Raw genomic sequence first — 24,139 nt, forward strand, 5'->3', positions numbered from 1 at the left:
GAAGAGGTAATATTTGAACAGGAGCCTAAAAGATAGAAAATAGCCAACCACCAGAGATCTGCAGATGAGTGTTTTAGGTAGAAGCAACAATAAAAGGCAGGGCCTTAGATGAGAACAAATTCAATGTGTTCAAGGAACTGAGAAGAAGCCAGTGAGCTAGAGTTTAGTGAGAGAGGAGAAAGTGTGATGAGATGAGCTTAGAGAATTAGGAAGGGTCAAATAATATAGGGTCTTAGACTTTGGTCAGGAGCATGGCTTCTTGCTTTGGTTACTAGGAAGGCTATGAATGCTTTAAGCAGGGGACAGTCATAATCTTAGAAATTATAGTAACAGATGCTGAGAGTTTTCATTTCTATTTTCTAATAGTAGTCTCCCTCAATTCTGAAGAAACCTCAATTCTTAAGAACTGGTCCTGAGAAAATGTCGGGTGGCATTATTCAGTGACTTATCACCAACCTTATTCTTCACACTAATGTGTAGTGTCTCTACATTGACTTAATATCTGAACTCCTGCCTACTCACTCCAGGGGACATAAAATGGACACTCCCTATGCCAGGATAGCTTTGGTTTCCTCCTCTTCACTGGAGGATTTCTATACCAAGACTAACTATTTAGCAACTGACTCTCCCAGGAGGCTCATGGAGGTGGAACTTTTATAGGCCTACCTTTCACATTAAAACAGCCCTATGTTGGGGGAGCATGGCTCAGTCAGTTAAGTATCCAGCTCTTGATATCAGCTCAGGTCTTGAGCCCACTAAAACAAAACAAAAACAATAAGAAAAACAAACAAACAAAAAACCACAGTCCTATGTTGAGGAGTTTAGCAACATACATATATATACATACACACAAAACTTGTGGTTTAAAAGTCTTAATAATAGTAATGTAACAGGGAAAATGGCAAAGATGTCCTGCAGAGACCTGATAGGACCCTGAGAAGAGTGATTGCAAAGGAAGACAATTCAAATACTATGTAATGGCTGCCTGTTTTATTTTTTTTTAAACATTTTATTTATCTATTTGAGAGAGAGAGAGAGAGAGAAAGAAAGCATGAGCAGGGATGGGGGTCAGGGCAGAGGGAGATGGAGAGGGAGAAGCAGACTCCCCACTGATCAAGGAGCCTAACTCAGGGCTCGATCCCAGGACCACAAGACCATGACCTGAGCCAAAGGCAGACACTTAACTGACTGGATGGACCACACAGGCACTCTGGGTGTCTGTTTTTTATATATGAACATATGTGCAGAGCCCAAGGGACTCTCAGAAAGAGTGGAGGAATGTGGATTTATCAAAGAAATAGAAAACTGAATTAGCAGGTTCAAAAGAGTGAGTCACTAATAGACTAAAATATGAAGCACAATTCCACCTTCAAAATATCTTCTAAACATTTTGAAACTATTTGAGGCTTCCCAATAGGATTTCTCATTTATATTTATTTTACTTTCATCCATTCACCCACCTTTAAAGAAATATGTGTGTTATGTGTTTATATGTATATATTTACATATATATGGTTGCAAAATTATATTCATATATATAGTTTTAACCATATTAGTCACTATATATGCTGACATATATATATTATATATGGACCAAATGTTTGTGTACCCCTGGGACACCTAGGTGGCTCAGCAGTTGAGCATCTGCCTTTGGCTCAGGGTGTAATCCCAGGGTCCTGGGATCGAGTCCCACATCGGGCTCCCTACATGGAACCTGCTTCTCCCTCTGCCTATGTCTCTGCCTCTCTCTCTATGTCCATGAATAAATAAACAAAATATTTTTTTAAAAAGGTGGGGAAGGTCCATCCTCACCCTTAAAAAAAGTTTGTGTCCCCCCCCCTAAAATTCATATGTTGAAATCCAAAATGTGTATGGTCATGGCATTAGGACACCCCCAATGGGATGTGTTCTTATAAGGAGAGACTTTTTTCTCTCTCTCTCAATCTGTACACAGAGGAAATCCAGTTAAGGAACACGCTGAGAAAGTCGCCATCTGCAAGCTGAGAAAGAAGGCCTCACTGGAAACCAACCCTGCTAGAACTTTGATCTTGGACTTCTGGCCTCCAAGGTGCAGAAAAAATAAATCTCTGTTGTTTAGTCCACTCATTTTCCTGCTTCTTTGAATAACTGGTAATGTTTTTGGTTATATGCCAGACATTGTGAAGTTGATCTGGTTGAATGATCTTATATTTCCATACATATTACTGAGCTTTGTTTTGGGATGCAGTTAAACCATGTGGAAACAACTTGATCCTTTTAAGGTTTGCTCCTAAGTTTTGTTAGGCTGGACCAGTGCAGTCTTGTCTAGAGCTAGTTTTGCTCCAGTACTAAGGCAATATATAAGTCCGTTGTCTGATGCTCTGTGAACATGAACCATCCCTTGTTTTTTATGGGCTCTAGAGATTATTCCCTCTGATCCTTCCAGCTATTATTTTCCCCTGGTCTTGGGGGAAAATAAGACACATGCACTCATTGGTACTCAGCCAGAGCCTCAAGAGGCCTCTCTATAGATTTCCAGAATTCTCTCTCTGTCCTGCTCTCTTTTTCTGGTCCTGTGAACTTTAGCTGCCATGACCATCCCAAATCCTATCTTCTTAATTTATGGAGAATGCGAGGCAATTCCTGGCTTTCCCCTTCCTATACTGCATCTTGGAAACACTCTGCTGGAGCTAATGCACAATGTCAGCGCTCATTTGTTTGTTACCTTACCTTCAGGGATCATTGTCCTGTGCCATCTGGTGTCTAATGCTTGAAAATGCTTGTTTCGTTTATTTTGTGAGGTTTTTGTTGTTTATAGATACTAAATCTAGACTATGTTTATCTTGGCTGGACTCTAATTATGTATTTGAGAATTTTATTTTTATAAACCTAAATTACATCTATCCCTATAAATTTCATAATGTTAATTTTGCCCTTTTTAATTCTATTCTAACATTTTCATTTTTTGTTTTAATTAATGTGTCAAAGGAATAAACATTATTGCTATATATTTGTCACACAGATAAAATATGTAGTTTAGTGTAAGACCAATGATAGAGTTTTGAGGCCTTCCACTAGGGATCACCATGAAGTTCTCAAACCATTAGGCAGTGTTCTTTGAGAATAATGGTCCATAGAGTTGCAGGATCATCTCGCATCATGGGTAACAGATCCATATCTGGACCATCGAAACAGTAAGGGAGGTTTTATCACTTTCTTTGCATAAATGAAGGTATTCTATGTTTATTGCCTTCCCTAAATTTAGACACTGTCACAATTAAGAGTTTATTCTACATGGATTTTTCTTAAAGAATTCATGTTGGTATCTGCAGCTCTCTGCTTACAAACAATTCTATAATGTATTCCAGAATTGAGCAAAAATTCCACAATTTACTTTTACTAAAAAGAGCCATTTGTCTGTTTCTGATTTTTCATCATTGGTCTCGCTTATCATGACTTTTCAGAAGCTGCTGACAATGTTTCTGGGACTATAATACAAATTTTTTTCAATATTCTGTTTATTATCTCCAGTATATTACCCAGCTATGTGAGGTTCCTTTTATATAGCCGAGATTGAAAACATATGGCTAAAATTTTTAAAAAAGTCATTGTATCAGTAAATTTTAATGAAATTTTAATGTCTTTTTTTTAAGGTTTTATTTATTTATTTGAGAGAGAGAGTGCAAGAGGGAGAGAGAGAGAGAGAGAGAGAGAGAGAGAACACAGCAGGGAGAGTGGCAGAGGGAGAGAAAGACAAGCAGACTCCTTGCTGAGCAGCAAGCCCAACATGCAGCTCCATCCCAGAACCCTAGGATCATGACTTGAGCTAAAGATAGACACTTAACTGACTGAGCCACCCAGGCGCCCCAAATATCTTTCTTATATAGCTTCACCTGATAAGAACCTCAACCATATTTGTTTTTTGTTTTGAGGCAGGAGTGGAGGGAGAAGAGAAGATGGGCAGAGGAAAAGGGAGAGGGAGAGAGAGAATCTCAAGCAGATGCCACGCCCAGAGCAGGGCCCCATAAGGGTCTTAAGATCATGACCTGAGCCAAAATCAAGAGCCAGATGCTTAATCACCTGAGCCACACAGACGTCCCAATCATCTTCTTTTTTAAGATTGTCAGTTTGAATGCTATTATCCATGATGGAGAAAAAAAGAAAAATCGGAATTTTACTTGTCTTCTGTCATTTGTTAGCATGATCTGTTGCCTGAATAACTAAATAATACCTGGTTTCCAAGTAGTGGTCCCAAAATGTCACTGCTCTTTTCCTGGGTCAGAACATAATCTAAACCGTCATTGCCATTTCTCTTCACAATCCTGAAGTACTCTGTTGACTGTCCTTGTCCTTTCTTTTTTCTCTTGAAAAATACTTGGTCCATTCTGTGATATGTAGCTTTCCTTCTATTATTTGTATAGACTCTGACCATTCCTATAGCTTCATACCATTCCTAAATGCACCCAAAGCAGGTATACGAATACGTTTTTAGTCCCAGAATAAATCATTGTAAAGCAGTGCATAACTGACTACATTCTCTAAAAACTATCATTTCAAAAGTAAATCCAAGTATGGGAAACAGTTTCCGGAATAAAGTTTGGGATTTAGTGAACTCATGTAAAATAACTTCAGTAATTGAAATAAACAAAACAAAACAAAACAAAACAAAACGATGCTAACAGAAAATTGTCAGATTAGCAAAAAAAGGTGACATGATGATAATGGCAAACTTACATGACCCAAACTTTTATTTGTGTAAGAAAAAAATGTGAAGCTTCCCATCTTAAAGTTATAAGGTGAATTGGTGAATTCTTGGTGAATTGTATTGTTTTGTGGAAGGCTTGACTGAAAATAAACAAGTTTATTCACTGTCAGATGAAGTTGGTTTTTTTTTTTTTTTTTAAATTTTTATTTATTTATGATAGTCACAGAGAGAGAGAGAGAGGCGCAGAGACACTGGCAGAGGGAGAAGCAGGCTCCATGCACCGGGAGCCCGACGTGGGATTCGATCCCGGGTCTCCAGGATCGCGCCCTGGGCCAAAGGCAGGCGCCAAACCGCTGCGCCACCCAGGGATCCCAGATGAAGTTGGTTTTAAGACAAACTAGTGATTGTGGTACATCATCTTGACTGGAACAACTTCATTTCCTTACTCATCTCTGGAAGTGGCTTATCATTGGTCTATGATTCCAATGGCCTGAATGAACAACAGGTAAGGGTCAAAATCTATTTGGATAGGTAAGTCAGAAGCACTGATTCTGGGTAAAGCAGGAGAGCCATGGACACCCTCATATGTGGACATCTAAACACTGCAGTGGAACTATTTATTCCAATATGGCACATTGTTACATATCTTCCATGAAAATAATTAAGAAAGCATTTAGCCAAGAATGGTACCTAGTTTTGTTTCTGAATAGCTTGTAATGATAACCTGTCAATAAATAGTTTCTGAGAGTAGTGTAGGATACAATAAAAAGGTTTTTCAAGCACTTATAGGAAGCTTACGTGGTTAGTTGCCTGTTCTCAAGAAGTCTGCAAATATAGTAGAGGAAACAGGATTCTGAAATACTCCAATGATTGCAAATGTTAGTATTTGGCTAACATTCACTGAGTGTCTGCAAAGTTCCAGATACCATTCTAAGCCCTAATAATACTGTATCAAACAAAGTAGACAAAAATTCCTGTACTCCTGGGGTTTACATTCTACTGGAGGGGCAGGTAGAGTCAGAAAATAAATAACATAAATAAGTAAAACTATAGGATTTTATAGACCACTGCTGGAAATATAATGCAAATCACATATGTAATTGTCAAATTTCCTTTAGCCATATTAAAAAAGTACAAAGAAACAGATGAAATTAAATCTCAATAAATTTTTTATTTTGAAGTAATTTTTGGTTTACACAAAGTTGCAATTGTAGTATAGAAAATTGGTGTGTATGGGCAACCCAGGTGGCTCAGGGGTTTAGCGCCGCCTTCAGCCCAGGTTGTGATCCTGGAGTCCCGGGATCAAGTCCCACGTCTGGCTCCCTGCATGGAGCCTGCTTCTCCCTCTGCCTGTGTCTCTGCCTCTTTCTCTCGTGCTCTGTGTTTCTCATGAATAGATAAATAAAATCTTAAAAAAAAAAAAAAGAAAATTGGTGTATACTCTTTACTCAATTTTCCTATCTTTAAGATCATATATTACTGTGATACATTTGTCAAAATTAAGACACCAAAACTGGTACATTACTATTAACTAAGTCACAGTTATTTATTATTTGGATTTCATCAGTTTGTCCATTAATGTTCACTTTCTGTTCCAGGATCCAATCCATGATACCCTATTGCATTTACTTATCATATCTCCTTAGTTGCCTCTGGTCTGTGACAGGTGATATTAATTTTAATGATATACTTTAATACAATATATCAAAAATATCATTTCAGACTATGATCAATATTTACATTATCCATAATATATTTTACATTTTTTCATACTAAGTCTTCAAAATCCAGGGTGTATTTATATGTAAAACCTATAAGCACTTTCATTGAAAGTACTTAATCTACATGTAGATGTCACAGATTTACATTTGAAAAAGTAGATTCACATACTCAGGTTCTAAACATAGAAATCTTCCAATAATTGCCCAGAATGTCAGGTTTTAATGAACCTAATTAATTTAAAAATTGAGTTCCTCTGTTGCACTAGCCACATTTGAAGTACTCAATAGCCTATGTAGCTAATCGACCATACCGAACAGTGTAGCTCTAGACCATTGTAAGGACTTTTGGCTCTTATTCTGGGTGAGACAAGGAGCTCTGAAGGGTTTTGAGCAAAGGAATGATGTGATTTAAAATTACTCTGTTGTGTTGGAGAATAATTTGAAGTGAGATGAAGAAGAGAAGCGAGGAGACCAGCCTGGAGGTTAGTGCAATAATTCAAGTGAGTGATGAAGGACTAGGCTGGTAGCAGAGCAGGTGGGGAGGAGTGGTAGCATTTCAGGAATACCTTGCTGGACCTAACTCAGTCTGTTTGTAGATTGGATGTGGGGTCATGCATACACCAAAGGTTTTGACCTAAAAATTAGAACGATGGAATTGTCTTTTACAGAGCAGATTTTGTAAGAAATAGGTTTGGGGGATAAGGGAGAGGAAGATCAGGGGCTCAGTTTTGGACATTTTCAGTTTTTAGATGCCTATGAGATGGGTAAGTAGAGATGTTAAGTAGGCAATGAATATATGATTCTGAAGTTCAGGGGAGAGAACTCAGCTGGACATATAAATTTGGGAGTCATTCGCATACAGTTGATATTTTTAAATTGAGACTGGAGATCACCAAAGGAATGAGTATAAAGAAAGAAATGTTAGGGTGTATTTTTAGGAAAATGCAAGTTTTGAATCAGTCCCTAAGACATCAACAAGAATTGGTGGAATAACCAATTTCTTCCAGGTAAATGCAGTGTTAGGCACAATGGTGTAGAGGTGGTGATCACCCAACCATGCAAAGCAGATGACTCTGTTCTGCTGAAGTATAAATATATAACCAGTAGACATGGAAAGATGCATTAAGTGAGGAAAGGCTTCCTGGCTGGCTAAGTGCCTAGCCAGACCTGGGAATGCAAGGGTTCTCAGGGCAATTTTGGAGTTAACAAGGGACCTCTGTCGTTCCTTTCTTACACATACACAAAACCAACCAGCCTTTTCTACCACACAACAGATGTCCTAATGCCGACACAACAAAGACCTCTCTTCAATTGGCAGAGAAGAGAAAGTGGTGCCTTGAACCACAAGGCCACTTTATTATTTTTTTATCTTTGTAAATATTTTTATTTATTTATTTATTTATTTGTTTTTAAAGATTTTCATTTATTTATTCATGAGAGACAGAGAGACAGAGACAGAGAGAGGCAGAGACACAGGCAGAGGGAGAAGCAGGCTCCATGCACCGGGAGCCTGACGTGGGACTTGATCCCGGGTCCCCAGGATCACGCCCTGGCAGGCGCTAAACCGCTGAGCCATCCAGGCTGCCTATCTATCTATCTATCTATCTATCTATCTATTTATGTATTTATTTATTTTTATTGGTGTTCAATTTGCCAACATATAGCATATCACCCAGTGCTCATCCCGTCAAGTGCCCCCCTCAGTGCCCGTCACCCAGTCATCCCATCCCCCTGCCCACCTCCCTTTCCACCACCCCTTGTTCGTTTACTGGAGTTAGGAGTCTCTCATGTTCTGACACCCTCACTGATGCTGTCACTCATTTTCTCTCCTTTTCCCTATAATCCCTTTCACTATTTTTTATATTCCCCAAATAAATGAGACCATATAATATTTGTCCCTCTCCGCATCACTTGCCATCAGGGAAATAAAAATCAAAACTGCAATGAGATACCACCTCACACCAGTGAGAATGGGGAACATTAACAAGGCAGGAAACCACAAATGTTGGAGAGGATGCGGAGAACAGGGAACCCTCCTGCACTGTTGGTGGGAATGTGAACTGGTGCAGCCACTCTGGAAAACTGTGTGGAGGTTCCTCAAAGAGTTAAAAATAGACCTGCCCTACGACCCAGCAATTGCACTGCTGGAGATTTACCCCAAAGATACAGATGCAGGGAAATGCCGGGACACCTGCACCCCGATGTTTATAGCAGAATGTGCGCAACATGGAAACACAAAGCCACTTTAACAGCAAAGGCCCAGCAAGGGAGGTGCCCTTTCCCTGCAGGCGCCTGAGCTCTTAAAGGGGACAAATTGGGAGGAAGGGGGCTGATCCCGCGAGTTCCGGCCGCTGCCTTCCCGACGGGCTTGCGTATTCCGAGCTGAATTCTGACAAAGGGGAGGGAGGGCTCGGCTGCAAGAGGAAGCGCGGAGTTATTTATTTTAGAGCGGGAAGGCCAAGGGGAAGCTCAAGTTCAAAAAAGCACGGAGATCCTTGCGCAGGCAGCAGGCGTACAGGCGGCTCCGAGAAAGATCCTTGCTTGCACGTCCCCCCTAAGCGGGGCAGCGGGAGGGTGAAGGACCCAGTCGGGTGGCACCGAGGCGGGAAGGGCCGACTCACAGGCATCGTTTAGGTCCTGATGCTGGGACTAACGGTCTCCGTCACTAGCTTCCTCTCGCCAGGTAGCCCTGCCCAGGGGTGGCTCCCTCCCCGGCGAGAATCTGGGCTGCCTACGACGGGGAAAGGCAGGAGACCGGGCCTGGTGACACCCGGGACGCCCCCCCCACCCGGCCACAGCACTACGCTACCGCCCGCGCGGACCGGGAGGAGTCGGAGCGCAGGACCTCCCGCGGCGGAACTGGGCGATCCCAGGCACCCGGGCGGCGCTGACGCGCACGAGCCAATGACGGCAGACGCTCCCACGTGACCAGAACTGACCAACCGGCAGCCGCGGCGGTAGCGGCGGGGAAATTCAAAAGTGTTTGAGGAGAGGGATCTGGATTCCATCTTTTCTTCCGGATTCCGCTTTCCCGCGGTGTTCTTCCCTCGCAGACACACACCGAGGGACGGCGGCGGCCCGTGTGTGGGGCTCTTTAGCCGCGAGGGCCGGTGAGTGGTGAGAGCGAGGCGGGGAGGACTCAGGGCCTGGTAGAAGAGGGGGGGGCGCGGCTGCACGAAGGGAGGGGGAGGGGAGGCTTCGCTGCTTCCGCCTCTCGGGTGGGTGGGTGGAGGGGGCGATTTTGCTGAGGACCCAGGAAACGAGAGGTGGGTGTGTACTTCGCCGAAGAGAGAGCCTGGCGGGCCCCTGGGGGCAGTTTTGGGGACAGGAGATCGTTTCCCAAAGGATTTGCCCTCTTGGCTGGTGTTTTAGGACTGGGAGAGGAAACGGTGACCTCGTTCTGACAGTTACCTTTTGAACCCGACTTCAGCCAGTGGTGTCTGGCTGCCCACTTTATCGCCCCTTTTCACTGTCAAAACTCGAGGTCAGGGGCGGTATTGGTAGTATTTACCCTGGGCCACCGGGTTAATGTCTGAGAATCTCAAACCTGAGAGTGACAGGATGAACTGCCCTTTGCAGCATCACCACCATGCAGGTGAGCAAGTGCTCGGTGCTAGAAGAATACAGTAGGTTTCTTGGTTTTAGCATGATTTAAGATAGCAAATCATAATTCTGCCAAATAGGCATAAGAATAAGCCTTCTGATATCCCATTCATCAATAAAAGGCGATAATGTTTATTGCATTTTGGCAATACGCCTTGGAAGCACTTGTAATGTGCAGATTGGCTTGCATACAGCTGGTGAATAAAGGAATGGTTATTATCACTATCAAAAACATTCTTTATATCTATATTGTCGCCAGAATCCAAGCAAACATTCCCTCACATTAAAAAAAAAAAAGGGTTTGCACATGGCCCAGAGGAAATAATTCTGGAAAAAGTGAAAGTGTGGAAGAAAAATGGAAAGTTTGAAAGTAAGGACGGGCAACAATTTCTGTGTTGTGCAATGGCTTCATTGAAGTTTCTTTTGGGAAGAAAAGGCGTACCTGGCCTATTGGAAACCTTGCTGGACAAATTACAAGGATATGCTGTTGTTTTTATGCACAAAGCTTCACAAATACTACTCTGATAATATCTGTGTTTAGATGTGATAGTATAACAAATACTTTAGTCTTCTGGGTTCTAAAAGGCTAGTTAAAACATCTTTTTTCTTTAATGCTAGTAAAAAGGAATGATGCCCAGTTCTTTTTTTTTTTTTTCTTGCCTTAGAAATGGAGGCTGAAGACGTAGGTGGCAGAGAATTGACAATTGATTCTATAATGAACAAAGTGAGAGATATTAAAAATAAATTTAAAAATGAAGACCTTACTGATGAACTAAGCTTGAATAAAGTCTCTGCTGATTCTACAGGTGAGTTTCTTTTCTTTGAGTGCCCGCTAAGGTTAAGGAATGAAGTGTTAACCACTTGCATTTCACAAATACACTTTTTCTCAGTAATTGTTGCTTACCAATTAGACTACAAACACCTTGTATTTTAACCCTTCTGTGTGGAAATGTTCCCATGTTTTTTTTGCATTCCTAAAAATAGAAACCCTTTACAGTGTACTCTTAATGCTTGCATTACTGTCAGCTGTTCTTTTTGTTGATACGCCTGCCAACAGTAGATATGCCATTTTTTTCCATTTCATTTTTGCTGCAAACTGAGAACCAGATGAATCGTAATGAAATGATGTATACACTTAAAGTCAAACACTCAATTTTTGATAGGGGAGAATCTTTCTTTTATCCTACTATTACTCCTTTTATTCTATTCTCTCTTGCCTACTCTGTTTCAGTGACTGTGGCTTCCCTGCTCTCTCCTATATGCTAGACCTACCCCAATGCCTTTGTTCTTGCTCTCTGCCTTGAACATCGCCCCTGAGATATCTCTCTGCTCTTAGCTTTTCCAAGTCTGTTCACAGGTCCTCTCAGTGAGGCCTTTCCTAGCCCACCTAGCAACCTGCTGGTGTGAGCATGTATATACTTTCCCTGTATTATTTGTCTCTATAGCACTAATCACCTTATATCTAATTTACTCATGAATTTGTTTGTTATCTGTCTCCTCCACGAGAATGTGAGCTCCATGAAGGCATGACTTTTGTCTGATTTGCTATATCTATAGAGCTTAAAATGGTGCCTGGCATTTAGTAGATACTTAAATTTTTATTGGATGATGAAAGAGTGAAAGTCCCCAAAGTTTAATACCCTAGCTTTATGAGCAGTTAGGTCAGAAGCCTAATTCTTTCTTTATTTCAGATTGTTGGGGTTGTTTGAAATGTGACTTTTGGATAAATTTGTTATATCTATATTGACCATTAAATAGGTGAGGGATTGAAAATAAGTGGAAGACCCTGAGGTCTAGTCATGATGGCAGATCCTACTCACTTGGAACAACCTAGAAACTGATCATTTTGGTGTTAAGCAAAATCTTAGAATATTACCATACTTTATTATGTGTATTTAAATAATGTTAACAAAGCTTGCACACCAAGATGAGTCCTTATTTAAAATTCTTAGCTCACTCAAAACTAAATACTTGACATATATTGATAGCTGGGATATAAGTCATTGTAAGTATTATAAGCATCCATAGATGCTTAAAACCATGGTTTCTAGGTGACAAGAATTTATATATTCACTGTGCTGCACTGTGAAATATGCTTGGCATCAACTGAATACTAGCACAATAAAGACACAATTTAAGTTCTGAGTAGGGAGAGAATGGAGTACTCAGAGGCATGAGGAATACATTTGCAAACAGTGGTTTTTAGACATTTTTCAGACTAATTTTTTAGGAAGGCAATGGAAGGGAGGTAAAAAAGTGGAAAATGAAATTAATATCAGCCCAGATTAAAATTAAAAAGCAGAGTTATGAACATGTTATGTTTTAGTAAAAGTAGAAACAACAATTTTTTTTGTAAAAGCAAAGATTTTGCCCTTATTGAAGGTAACTAAAACTCATAGAAATGATAGTTTCTCTGAGAAATCTGAATGTAATAATGTGAGTAATGACTAAAATATCCTAAACAGGAGACTGATATTAATTCAATTTGTCTTTTTAAAATGACTGACAGTAAGTAAATCAATCAATCCATCAATCAATCACAACATGAAAATTCTGGAGGTAACTTGGAGGGAGAAGAAAATAACCATACCGGTTATCTTTTATAAATTAGTTTTGTTTGACTGGGTTAAAGGTAAGTTTGAGGTATATGGAGATTGTGTTGGATGGATGAGGTAAAGAAGGGTATGTTAAGAATGCAACAGTAAGTTTTAAAATCTTTAATGAGTAAGTCATTGATGAATTTTCTAACAAAGTTGTTATAGGTGGGATCCCTGGGTGGCCCAGCGGTTTAGTGCCTGCCTTTGGCCCAGGGCACGATCCTGGAGACCCGGGATCGAATCCCGCGTCGGGCTCCTGGTGCATGGAACCTGTTTCTCCCTCTGCCTGTGTCTCTGCCTCTCTCTCTCTTTCTCTCTCTCTCTCTGTGTGTGTGTGTGTGTGTGTGTGTGTGACTATCATAAATAAATAAATAAATAAGATTAAAAAAAAGATTTAAAAAAAAAAGTTGTTATAGGTGTTGGTGGGAGAGGCTTAGGTTTTCTTTGGATAGTTAGAGTGCTGAAATAGAATTAAGCTGGTAGAGCATAAAATTTCCTTAGACTACATATGGTCTTTTTAAAAAGCTACTTATAAGAAAACTGTTTCCAAAGTTTTTCTTTCCTTCAAAATATGTAACTTTTGGAGTAAGATAAACTCTTATAAAGACATATATGCAATAAATAAGTTGCTTATATTTATGACCTGTTGAAGTTTTAAAGGTTTTAAGGAGTTTATGTACATCTATACCAAAAATACAAATTATTAACTAATTTGAAGGGAAAGTGCAATTTGGCATTTGTTATGGTATATTTTGTTCTTCTTGTTCAGATAACTCAGGAACTGTTAATCAAATTATGATGATGGCAAACAACCCAGAGGACTGGTTGAATTTGTTGCTCAAACTAGAGAAAAACAGTGTCCCTCTAAATGATGCTCTTTTAAATAAATTGATTGGTCGTTATAGTCAAGCAATTGAAGCCCTGCCTCCAGATAAATATGGGCAAAATGAGAGTTTTGCTCAAATTCAAGTGAGATTTGCTGAATTAAAAGCGTAAGTATTCACTTTTTAACTACGTTTAACTACATACATAGCACATAACTACATTATGAAAAGAAACATGTCAGGGTTGATTGTAAGAAAAGTAATATTTCTTAACCAAATTTTTTTGTTTAGAATTTACAAGTGAATATTGTAAACTCTGTTTACTATGTACGTATTTCCACAAAAGTTACATATTCTGGACTCTGCCTAAAAACATTTTAAAAATCAACTTATCAGTATTTAATTTTACGCACAGAAAAAAACAATATCCCACGTTCCTTGGAAAATTGAATGAGGAGTTCTCAAACTTAGGTAGCTCTGTCCTTTTTCTTAAAATTTGACTCTGAAATCTTTATTACAGTATTCAGGAGCCGGACGATGCCCGTGACTACTTTCATATGGCCAAAGCAAACTGCAAGAAATTTGCTTTCGTGCATATATCTTTTGCACAATTTGAACTATCGCAAGGTAATTTGAAAATGTCAAGTCCAAATTTTAATAGATTGCTTACTGCTGTAACTCACATTGTAGTGTTAAATCATACATATGAAGTGGAATTCTGCGGCAAAAAGCATGAAAGTTGATCAGATAATGTGGGGGAAGAATGCCGCTGACGTATAAATGCAGAGAATATTTGTTATACTAGCTTTTCTACTTGTGAGGCATAATCCCTGGAAATAAGCCGGAAAGTTGTGTTTGTGCTATTAATTAGATTCAGGAAATGTCTAAAGGAAAGTAGCTTTTTCACTGAATATTTGTGTGATAGAAGGACATAAGATACTTACGTTGGCACTTAGATAAAGTTTCCTTATGCTTGGTTTCATAATACCAAGATACACATCAAAATATAATTGTAGCATTAATTGGTAGTTATCCTTTTTAATTAAAAAGACAAAGCAAACTACTGTAGGACCTTTTATTTCTTGTTCATTTGATTCTTGTGTAATCTGGACTTTTTTGGACAGAACCATGAGAATCTCTTCAGATGTTTTTAGCCTACCCATTCTTTAGTCTTTTCTTTTTCTCATTTTCCAGGGCTTTTGGATCTGTGCTCAGTCTGCCTTCTGACCACATGTTTCTAATTTTCCCTCTACCTTATTTCTGCCCCAACCACAATCCCATTTACTACCAGTATGCATACATTATCACTATTGGTTTGGCTCAACCAGAATCCCCATCCCGGTGCCCAAAGCAGGGCTTAGTCACTGGAGTGTATTTCCCAGGGTTGAGGTTGGAGAAAAGCATTGCAAAACCTCAGGAAATGGATTGAGAACCCTGAACTTTTACTTATTTACAAGATTTGAGGCCTAGTGATCTGAATCATCTCTAATCCATCCTGTGCACTGTCAGGTGACTTTTTAAAAAAATCATTCCTTTTCTGCCTAGGAAAATTGATTCCTCCTTGCTAATTAGAGTAAGTTTGGCCAGGCCTTTAATACCCTCTCTCCTTCATTCTACTTATTTGTTGAAGTATTACGGCCTATCAATAGCAACTGTAAATTTTATACATTAGGACACATAAATACTGAAAATCTCTAATTCTGTTATCTGTAAAAAAGAAATAAACTATCACTGCAATGTAGTAGTGGCCTCAAGGTCAAAATTGTGATTATTTTGAACAAGGTTATGAATAGGCTTTCAGGAATTATGTGCATCTGTGAAATCATATGTGCAGTTAAGTGTGTATATATATTTTTGTAAGGTTGGTGGACATTCCACATTTTTTATCAGACTCTCAAAAGGGTCTATGACCTTCTTAAGCTCCCTACTTACTAGTTCTTATCTAAGCCTACCTTTCTTTTGCTGCTCTAAAAATTTTAAATCCTAAAATACCACTATTCTGAATAAATGTATACTAAGCCACTATCAGATATGTTTATATTCTTAAAATTTGTAAACTGTCAGAAGCTAGAAGCCATCTCTCAATCATTTTTAAATCCTAAGTGCCAAGTGTATAGCATAGCTGAGTGGCTCCCATAAATGCTAACACATTCCATATGATCCATGATGTATACATTTGATATTGATAAATCAAATTCTAGACAAAATATATTGAGTAGGTTTGCAGTTGAAAGAAAATTTGGTAATTTATTTGTATTCAGATAATTATGATAATCTCAATTATTTTGCATTTTTGGGATGGTATAGCTAAGTCTGGTAGCTAAAGGCTAATCTCTGTTATTACTTTTTAAAATATAGATCCTTTTGATGGAGGATTCTCTTTAGCAAAAGATGTCAACCTTAATAACTAAATGTTGTCATGAATGATAATTATACTGTGTTGTAACAGGTTGGTGTTCTTAGGACTATAATAACATCTAGGGTTTAGTTTTCCCTTTTACTAAATTCCCTAAGTTTCGTTTTATTTGGTTTTTACTGCCCCTAGTTTATACTACTTTGTTATATTTCTTTTACTTTTGAAAACAGACAGTAAAAAAAAAAAGAAAAGAAAACAGACAGTAGTGATAAACTAATGCATAATTATGTTAACTACATATTACATAAGTAAACTATTTGACAGGCATTATTACCAGAAGAGAGAAATTGCTTTATTTGCTAATGAAATAAGGTACATGAATCTTGGAATAAATATTTTTGCCTAAACCTTTTAAATTTTTAAATTTTCTCCCTAGATCCTGATGAATAAGTATCTGAGAAATAGAAGATTGCTGCATTAAAATGACAATTATTTTTTACTTTGTTAGGTAATTTCAAAAAAAGTAAACAACTTCTTCATAAAGCTGTAGAATGTGGAGCAGTACCACTGGAAATGCTGGAAATTGCCATTCAGAATTTAAACCTTCAAAAGAAGCAGCTGCTTTCAGAGGAGGAAAAGAAGAGTTTATCAGGTAAATGTATTAATGTGTACTACTACTTTTCTGTGGCAAAAAATTCAGGATAATTTATTTATGAAGATTTTATTTGTTAATTAGAGAATGCGAGAGAGCATGCACATGGGCGCACAGGCAGCTGGGGCAGGCCACTGAGAGGGAGAAGCAGATTCCCTGCTGAGCAAGGAGCCCCATGTGGGGCTCTAGCCCAGAACCCCAGGATTATGACCTGAGCCAAAGGCAGAAGCTTAACCCACTGAGCCACCCAGGCACCCTCAGGATAATATTTTTTTTTAAAATACCATCTTTGTAGGGGATCCCTGGGTGGCTCAGCGGTTTGGCACCTGCCTTTGGCCCGGGGCACGATCCTGGAGTCCTGGGATCCAGTCCTGCATCGGGCTCCCGGCATGGAGCCTGCTTCTCCCTCTCGTGTGTCTCTGCCTCTCTCTCTCTCTATGTCTATCATGAACAAATAAATAAAAATCTTTAAAAAAAAAATACCATCTTTGTAGAATGATCAAAATCTAAGATTAAATTTTAGATGTAAAGGAGGTAGGACTTTAAGGAGTAACAAAATCTTTATTAACCCTGTTGGATTTTTTTTTCTTTAATCAAACCCATTAGTAACACATTAAAAACAATTCAGTCTAAGCAAGAGAGTGACTTTTTATTTTTAGAAATAGGGACTGTGCCTTTTTTCTGGGGAAACAGGTATGTCATGAAAATTACAAATTATAGTTAGAGAATTGTAACATCTTCATGTCTGCATGTCATATTTGGGAACGAATGTTTACTATAAATTATCTTCTTAGATATTCTTTTTTATTTTTTAAGATTTTTGTTTATTTACTCATGAGAGACACAGAGAGAAGGCAGAGACATAGGCAGAGGGAGAAGCAGGCTCCTCGTAGGGAGCCGGATATGGGACTTGATCCCAGAACTCTGGGATCATGCCTTGAGCCGAAGGCAGACATTCAACTGCTGAGCCACCTAGGTGTCCCATTACTTTTTGTGTATTTCTCGTGTCTTAATAAACTTAATTACACTTGAAAATTTTTTACAGTATCTATGGTATTGACTACTCAAGAACCATTCCCCAATTCACTTGGACATTTACAGAATAGGAACATCAGTTGTGATTCCAGAGGACAGACTACAAAAGCCAGGTTTTTGTATGGGTAAGGAAACTGAATTTGGTTTTTAGTGTTCATCATACATTTACATTATTTATACATCTGCAGATGTATTTTCACATTACAGTAAAAATACTAGCAGTTAATAGAAATACATATGTTAATATTATTCTTTTAAAAATTGGGATATTTTCTTTCTGTGTAGAGAGAACTTGCCCCCTCAAGATGCAGAGATAGGTCATCGAAATTCCTTGAAACAAACAAACAAAGCTAAACGGGTAAGTTACTTTTGATCTATCTTGATTAAAATGATAGCAGTAAGGTATATGTTTATTTTTTAGTTAGTTACTAAATCTTTCAAAATTTTTTTAGTCATGCCCATTTGGAAGAGTCCCAGTTAACCTTCTAAATAGCCCGGATTATGGGAAGACAGATGGTTCAGTTTTACCAAGTTTTACTAAAAGGTATGTTTGAATTTTAATTTTTCAATTTGTTTTCAATACTCAAAGGTTGATGACAGAATCCTTTATTGCATAATAGTAATTATGATTAAATATTTAGTATTAAAGGTTACCAAGTCTCTAAATGCTATTAGGACAAAGGAATGAGTAGGAAATATGACTTTATTTTGCTTTTTCACTCTTTAAAAATCAAAGGAATGGGGGGCAACTGACTGGCTTAGTTGGTGGAGCATGTTACTCTTGATCTCAGTGTTGTGAGTATGAACCCCATCTTGGATGTAGAGATTACTTAAAAATAAAATCTTAAAAAAGAAAACTAAAGGAATGATTAACAAATTAGGAAAGAAGGAGAAAAAAATATTACATCAATATTAAGCTTAAAAGTTTATGAAGATGTCCCTGGGGTAAAAACAAATGTTTGGACATTTCTTGCTTAAGAAGTAACCTCTCTGGTAAGACTCTCTTCCTCATATATATGAAAGTCTTCATAGCAAGAGTGGAAAGAGATCTAGAATTTCTTTACTAGTTCATTCAAGGAGAAGAGCAGCCATCAGTGGGAAAGATGATTAATTCGCTCATTTGCTTCAGAGCCCAGAGCATCAAGAGGTGGGGCAGGGCAGGTAGAAATGAAATATTGCTCATCATATCCAGTGTGTTCTCCTTCCTTCAAGTTGGGGTATTTATCCCTTTTTAAAAAATGGGATCTAGTATTCCAGTTTAGCTAAAGAAATTTTTCTGGTCTGTTCTTAACTAACCATTCTTGATTTCTTATTTCTATTAAAAAGCCTCCTTGGATTCCAGAGAACCATTTTACAAATAAACTTCAAAAGTACAACTGCTTGTTTTTAGTTGGCATCTTCTTTAATTAAAATCTTGTCATGCTTAGGGCTTGACCAAAGATAGATATTAAGAGAGCATTTTGGTTATCCAAAATCTAGAAGATAACTTTTGTTGTCTCCACTTCGAACACCTAGATGAAGAATAAAGGAGACTTTCTCCCAGTATAAATAAAGAACAAAACCAAGCCAGTCATTTTCTTGGTGTTTGTAATGACAGACTATCTGCTAGGCATGGTAGAGGCCCATGGGAAGGTTTGTACTCTGGTCCTTAAGCTACTTCAATCTGAAGTTTAGTTTTACCTATATTCTGCTGTCCCATTCTCCATTACCACAGTCATACTTAGTTACAACTGTTACTTAATACATAATGAAGTAATACCTATCTCTGTTGGTTTTGTCACTGCCAGCACCTAATTTAGATACAATTTAATTACATTTGTATTGTAATTATGCTATTTAAATTTTTTTTCAAAAAAATCTTTCTAATTAAGTGTACATATTGTTAAAAATTCAACTTTAAAATGGAAAAAAAATAACACATTATAAAGATTAATTTCAAGTTAAGCTTTAAAACAATTTTGTTTTGTGGGTAATAGACAGACCTCTGGATCAGAACGCCGAGATATAATTGTGTCTGGATCTAAATCAAGTGGAAATGATTCCAGTGAATTGAGACATTTAAAGGTATTTTGATTTTTAAATCTTTACATGGAGCATGTGAGAGAACAGGAGTAAAGGGTCCTGGTCCTGGATCCATAGAGTTTTTTCTGGAGAAGGTATCCAACAGAGTTCCTGCAGCCCCAAGAGTTATAGGGACTACTAATGGGAAGTACTATGGAAGTCCTAAACTGTTCCTCCAAAATTGAGATGGTAGAGAAATGATCGGTGATCTCCCGGGATACCTTTGAAGTAACAATTATTATGCATAAGTTTAAGTAGATTAGTTGGCTTGGGTTTGGGAATAGCTGGGGAGCCATTCCCCCCAACTTTTGTTTCTTGATGTGTTTAATTATTTGATCTGACAGGGCATCTTATGCAGCAATGAGAGTAAATTATAATGTATCTTTGTGAATTCAAAGATACAGTTTTAGTCTCTAGGGGTTTTTTTTTTTAGGGGTTTTAGGGGTTATACTATTTTGTACTTGAGTTCAACTGCTGGCCTCACAATTTTTGCAATTCCTTTTCCATGGTCTGTGCTTATTGTTTTAACTAATCATAGCTATCTTAGAGAATAGTTTTTGGATTTAAAATAACTACTGTTTTAGACTTATACAAATCTTAATTTTCACTAACGTTATTTTTGGGGTAAAATAAAATCATAGTAACAAAATAATGAGACATGTCTTATGTTGGATTCAAAATTTCAGTCTCTTTTATTAAGTGAATATATTTTAGCAGTTGATTATGTCCTTTGAAAGCACATATGGCCATTCCCAATGCCCTAATCAATAATTGAAGAAATTAATATTAGAGTTTGTCTGTCTACATCTGATTATAGTAGGTAGTTTACTTAGCAATCTTTTCACATAGATGAGACTTCAGTATTTTGAACACTAAGAGAAATTAGTGCTGTTACTGTTTTTTTTTTTTTAGTGCTGTTATTTTTGAGACTTTATCTTTTTTGATAACTTAATTCTTTCCATGTAGTCTATTCAAAATATCAATTCCAAGGAATCTCTGATGTCAGATGAGAAGAGTTCTGAACTTGATACTGATTCAGTAACCCTAAAGAATAAATCTGAATCAAGTCTTCTAACAAAATTAGAAGGTAAGAGAAACAAAATAAGCTTCCTTAAATAAAAACAATACTTTGTTGCTTGTGGAAGTTGACCAGCCATCTAAGAATTGCAATGTAAGAGTGCACCTATATCTCTTCATTTTGTATGCCAGTTGAATGATGTAGAATGTTTGAAAATGTATTGAATTCTGCAGCAACAGAAGTTTGACTAAAAGGTGCATAAAAGGAAGAGTGGAAGGACATTACAATGGGGTTGAGTTAGGTTTCTCAGTTGGCTTGACAAATACTTTCTGGGAAAAAAAAATCACAGAAGCTGTATCTGTAGGACAATTCTCTCTTTTTTATCAAACATTTGATTTTCTACTATATGAGTACTATGATAAATGTTCTAAGGGTATACAAATGAATGAGACAGTGTCCCAAAGAGATTGCCATCAAGCATGGGAGAGAGACTTTTAAGTATAATGCTGTGTAGAGTTTAGAAAGTGTCATGAGAACCACATAAATAAAGTGCTAGAGAACTCAAGAGAGTAACATGAAGAACTAATTGATTTAGGGTAAATAAGAAAATGTTTTATGGAGGAAAAGAAACACAAAGAACTGTTTGGGTTTAAAGAGGAAGAAATAGCTGTGATAGAGTATTTTGGAGAGAGGGAATAGCAAAAGCAAAAGAATAAAACATTTTAGAAACCAAGACAGTCTAGTTATGTGGAAAACTGTAACAGGTCATGTAGAAGTGGGAGATAAGACTCGTAGACTGAATGCCAGGCTTAAATTTTTTTTGTAGACCTCAGAGTACCATTAAAGATTTTTGAACAAGATCACAAATTGGATGATTCCATCCAAACAAATGTTGCAAGATTGACTATTTTTTCTTTAATTGGACAGAGGAGGAAAACTGGGACAAACTAGGCTTGCTGAGACTCTGGTTTACAAACGGAAACTTTCCTGGTATTAGTCCTGGAAGTTTCATACATCAGTTTGACCCTCAGTCCCCAACAAACTGGGACTGTTAATCACCCTGGAATAATCTCTTTTGTCACTATTTTGACTAAGAAGAGATTCCTATCCCTAGTATTTGAAGGGAATTTTCATGACCTCTATTATGAACTGGTATTATTGAAAAATCATCTTTACCAAATATGCTTGTTATTAGTAGTAATCTGACACCTATTTTAATGTTTTTCAATAAATGCTTGTTGAGTACCTACCTACACAGTGCCTGTGATACCTTCTTACATAGTAAAACTTCAGTCACAAAATTTCCCAAATCATGAGTACAGCCCAGTGAAATAGCATTCCATTCATACACATTTCTTATGGGTGTATTCAAAGATTGAGGTTATAGGGTCACAGGATGTGCATATGTTCAACTGTGCCAGATATGCCAAATAGTCCTGTAGAATAGTTGTGCGATGCCTAAGTGGCTCATCGGTTGAGCATCTGCCTTTGGCTTGAGGTGTGATCCCAATCCTGGGAGGGAAAAAAAAAAAAAATCCCTGCATGGAGCCTGCTTTTCTCTCTGCCTTTGTCTCTGCCTCTCTCTCTGTCTCTCATGAATAAATAAAATCTTAAAAAAAAAAAAAAAAAAAAAAGATTGTACCTTTGACCAGATATTTTGCTCTTCCTCCATCTTAGTCTCAATTGTTTTATTGTTGGTTTTTAATTTTAGACATTGGATGCTGCTATGTGATATGTCATTGTGGTTTTATTTATTTTTTTAAGATTTTATTTATTTATTTATTCATGAAAGACACAGAGAGGGAGAAGCCTGGAGAAGCAGGCTCCATGCAGGGAGCCCAATGTGGGACTCGATCTCGGGTCTCCAGGATCACGCCCTGGACCAAGGGAGGCGCTAAACCGCTGAGCCACCCTGGGATCCCCATCATTGTGGTTTTATTTTTTTATTTTTTTATTTTTTTTCATTGTGGTTTTAATTAGCACTTCTCTGATGACTTACAACATTAAATATCTTTTTCTGTATTTATTGGCCTTTTGGAAATCCTTTTGTGAAGTACTTGTTTGACTCCTGCAATTTTTTCTTGTTGATACCCAGGAGATATTTATATTATCTAAATATAATATCTAAATATAATATCTAAGTATCTTTTGTTGGATATATGTGCTACAAGTAACTTTTTCCCATTATGTAGTGAAGACTTTTTAAAACAAGAAATTCTTAAATATCAAGCATTTTAATTTATCAGTCTTTTCCTATGTGCTGTTTCCTGTGTCTTTAAACAAATCTATTCCTATTCTAAGATCTTCCATATATTTTAGATGATTTATCATTTTGCTTTTCACATTTGGATTTATCTTCTACCTGAACTTAATATTTGTGTATATGTAAGATGAAGTATCAAGATTCTTTTGGGCTTTTTTCTCATATAGATATCCAGTTGGTCTAGCATTATTTATTGAAAAGACCCTCTTTTCCCTCACTGAATTATAAATTAAGTGATCTGTGTGTGATGTCTGCTTTTGGGTTCTTCTCCATTTCACAGTTCTTTTTATCTATTTTTGTGCCAGTATTACCTTAATTACTGCAATAAGTATATCTGTCAGTTGTAAAATCTTCCAACTTCATTCATCTTTGAGGTTATATCAGCTATTTAGGCCTTTTGAGTTTCTGTATAAATGTTAGGATCTATCAGATGCAAACGCCATTTTGTAAAAAAAATGAGATTTTGACTGAGATCCTAACGGGACAGGTTGACATCTTAACAGGTAAGTTGTCTCATCCACTAACCTGGCAAATCCCTTCATAAGTAGTCTTTAAATTGTTATCGAGAATCATTTTCTGTGTAGAGATCTTTCTTATCTTTTGCTAGAGTTACTCCTAGATATCTGATATATTTTTGATGTGATGCTGTGATGATGGATAGGATCTTTTTTTTTTTTTTTTTTTTTTTTTTTTTGCCGTAATGATGAATGGAAAGGATGATAGGTGGAGATCTTAACTCATTCCTTATTTTAGAGGGAAGCTTTCAGTATTATCATACCTTGTATGATAATTGCTATAGATTTTTGTGGCTACTCTTATTAGATATCAAAACAGAGTGAATTTTGCTCTACACTTAGATTACCATTAATTTTTTGTGACTTAGTGTTGAACTTAATCAAATGCTTTTTCTGTGTTTATTGAGTTGATCATATGTTCTCAGTTCTGATATTATGGCAAATTAAACTGATTGCAAAAAAAAAAAGAAAAAAAAATAAACTGATTGCAAAAGTTAAGCAGCCTTTGCAGTATTCCTAAATAAACAACTTGGTCACAATTCATTATCCCTTTTGCATATCAGTGCAAATATTTAGGATTTTTACATTTGGGGCACCCCTGGTGGCGCAGCGGTTTAGCACCGCCTGCAGCCCCAGGTCTGATCCTGGAGACCCGGGTTCGAGTCCCGCGTCGGGCTCCCTGCATGGAGCCCGCTTCTCCCTCTGCCTGTGTCTCTGCCTCTCAGTGTCTCTCTCTCTCTGAATAAATAAATTAAAAAAAATACTTATTTAAAAAAAAGGATTTTTACATTTATTATGGTAGGAATGAAT

At 37.6% G+C, this 24,139-nt stretch overlaps 2 protein-coding genes and 1 long non-coding RNA gene across 15 annotated transcripts in view; 2 read left to right on the forward strand and 1 right to left on the reverse strand.

The window, feature by feature from the left end:
- The window catches only part of LOC118350379 (uncharacterized), a 35,257-nt gene extending 29,196 nt beyond the window's left edge, over nucleotides 1–6,061 (forward strand). For 7 of the 10 annotated variants that reach the window (XR_007401255.1, XR_007401251.1, XR_007401253.1 and 4 more), the window contains 2 exons: nucleotides 1,955–2,068; nucleotides 3,916–4,853. Coding sequence is in view for 2 of the 10 variants with exons in the window: in XM_049092275.1 (XP_048948232.1) it covers nucleotides 1,955–2,068; nucleotides 3,916–4,024 (223 nt within the window). In the remaining 8 variants the exon portion in view is untranslated. Of the gene's footprint in view, nucleotides 1–1,954; nucleotides 2,069–3,915; nucleotides 4,854–4,904 lie in introns of those variants that run through there. The other 3 variants (XR_007401252.1, XM_049092274.1, XR_007401248.1) reach the window with 3 other exon arrangements.
- LOC125752241 (uncharacterized) lies at nucleotides 5,836–9,281 on the reverse strand. The gene is made up of 2 exons (XR_007401256.1): nucleotides 9,027–9,281; nucleotides 5,836–6,092 (listed from the first exon to the last, which is right to left on the reverse strand). It is a non-coding gene; the product is annotated as an uncharacterized LOC125752241 (long non-coding RNA).
- Nucleotides 9,282–9,321: 40 nt separating this feature from the next.
- The window catches only part of TTK (TTK protein kinase), a 43,747-nt gene continuing 28,929 nt past the window's right edge, over nucleotides 9,322–24,139 (forward strand). For 2 of the 4 annotated variants that reach the window (XM_049092273.1, XM_025444504.3), the window contains exons 1-10: nucleotides 9,322–9,515; nucleotides 10,674–10,814; nucleotides 13,375–13,597; nucleotides 13,950–14,056; nucleotides 16,294–16,437; nucleotides 17,483–17,597; nucleotides 17,758–17,830; nucleotides 17,925–18,016; nucleotides 19,449–19,536; nucleotides 20,500–20,620. In XM_049092273.1, coding sequence (XP_048948230.1) covers nucleotides 10,676–10,814; nucleotides 13,375–13,597; nucleotides 13,950–14,056; nucleotides 16,294–16,437; nucleotides 17,483–17,597; nucleotides 17,758–17,830; nucleotides 17,925–18,016; nucleotides 19,449–19,536; nucleotides 20,500–20,620 — 1,102 coding nt within the window. In that variant the 5' untranslated portion in view covers nucleotides 9,322–9,515; nucleotides 10,674–10,675. Of the gene's footprint in view, nucleotides 9,516–9,652; nucleotides 9,672–10,673; nucleotides 10,815–13,374; nucleotides 13,598–13,949; nucleotides 14,057–16,293; nucleotides 16,438–17,482; nucleotides 17,598–17,757; nucleotides 17,831–17,924; nucleotides 18,017–19,448; nucleotides 19,537–20,499; nucleotides 20,621–24,139 lie in introns of those variants that run through there. The other 2 variants (XM_025444503.3, XM_049092272.1) reach the window with 2 other exon arrangements.

This window comes from Canis lupus, chromosome 12 (genome assembly GCF_003254725.2).
Source record: "Canis lupus dingo isolate Sandy chromosome 12, ASM325472v2, whole genome shotgun sequence".
In the NCBI taxonomy this organism is placed as follows: domain Eukaryota; kingdom Metazoa; phylum Chordata; class Mammalia; order Carnivora; family Canidae; genus Canis; species Canis lupus.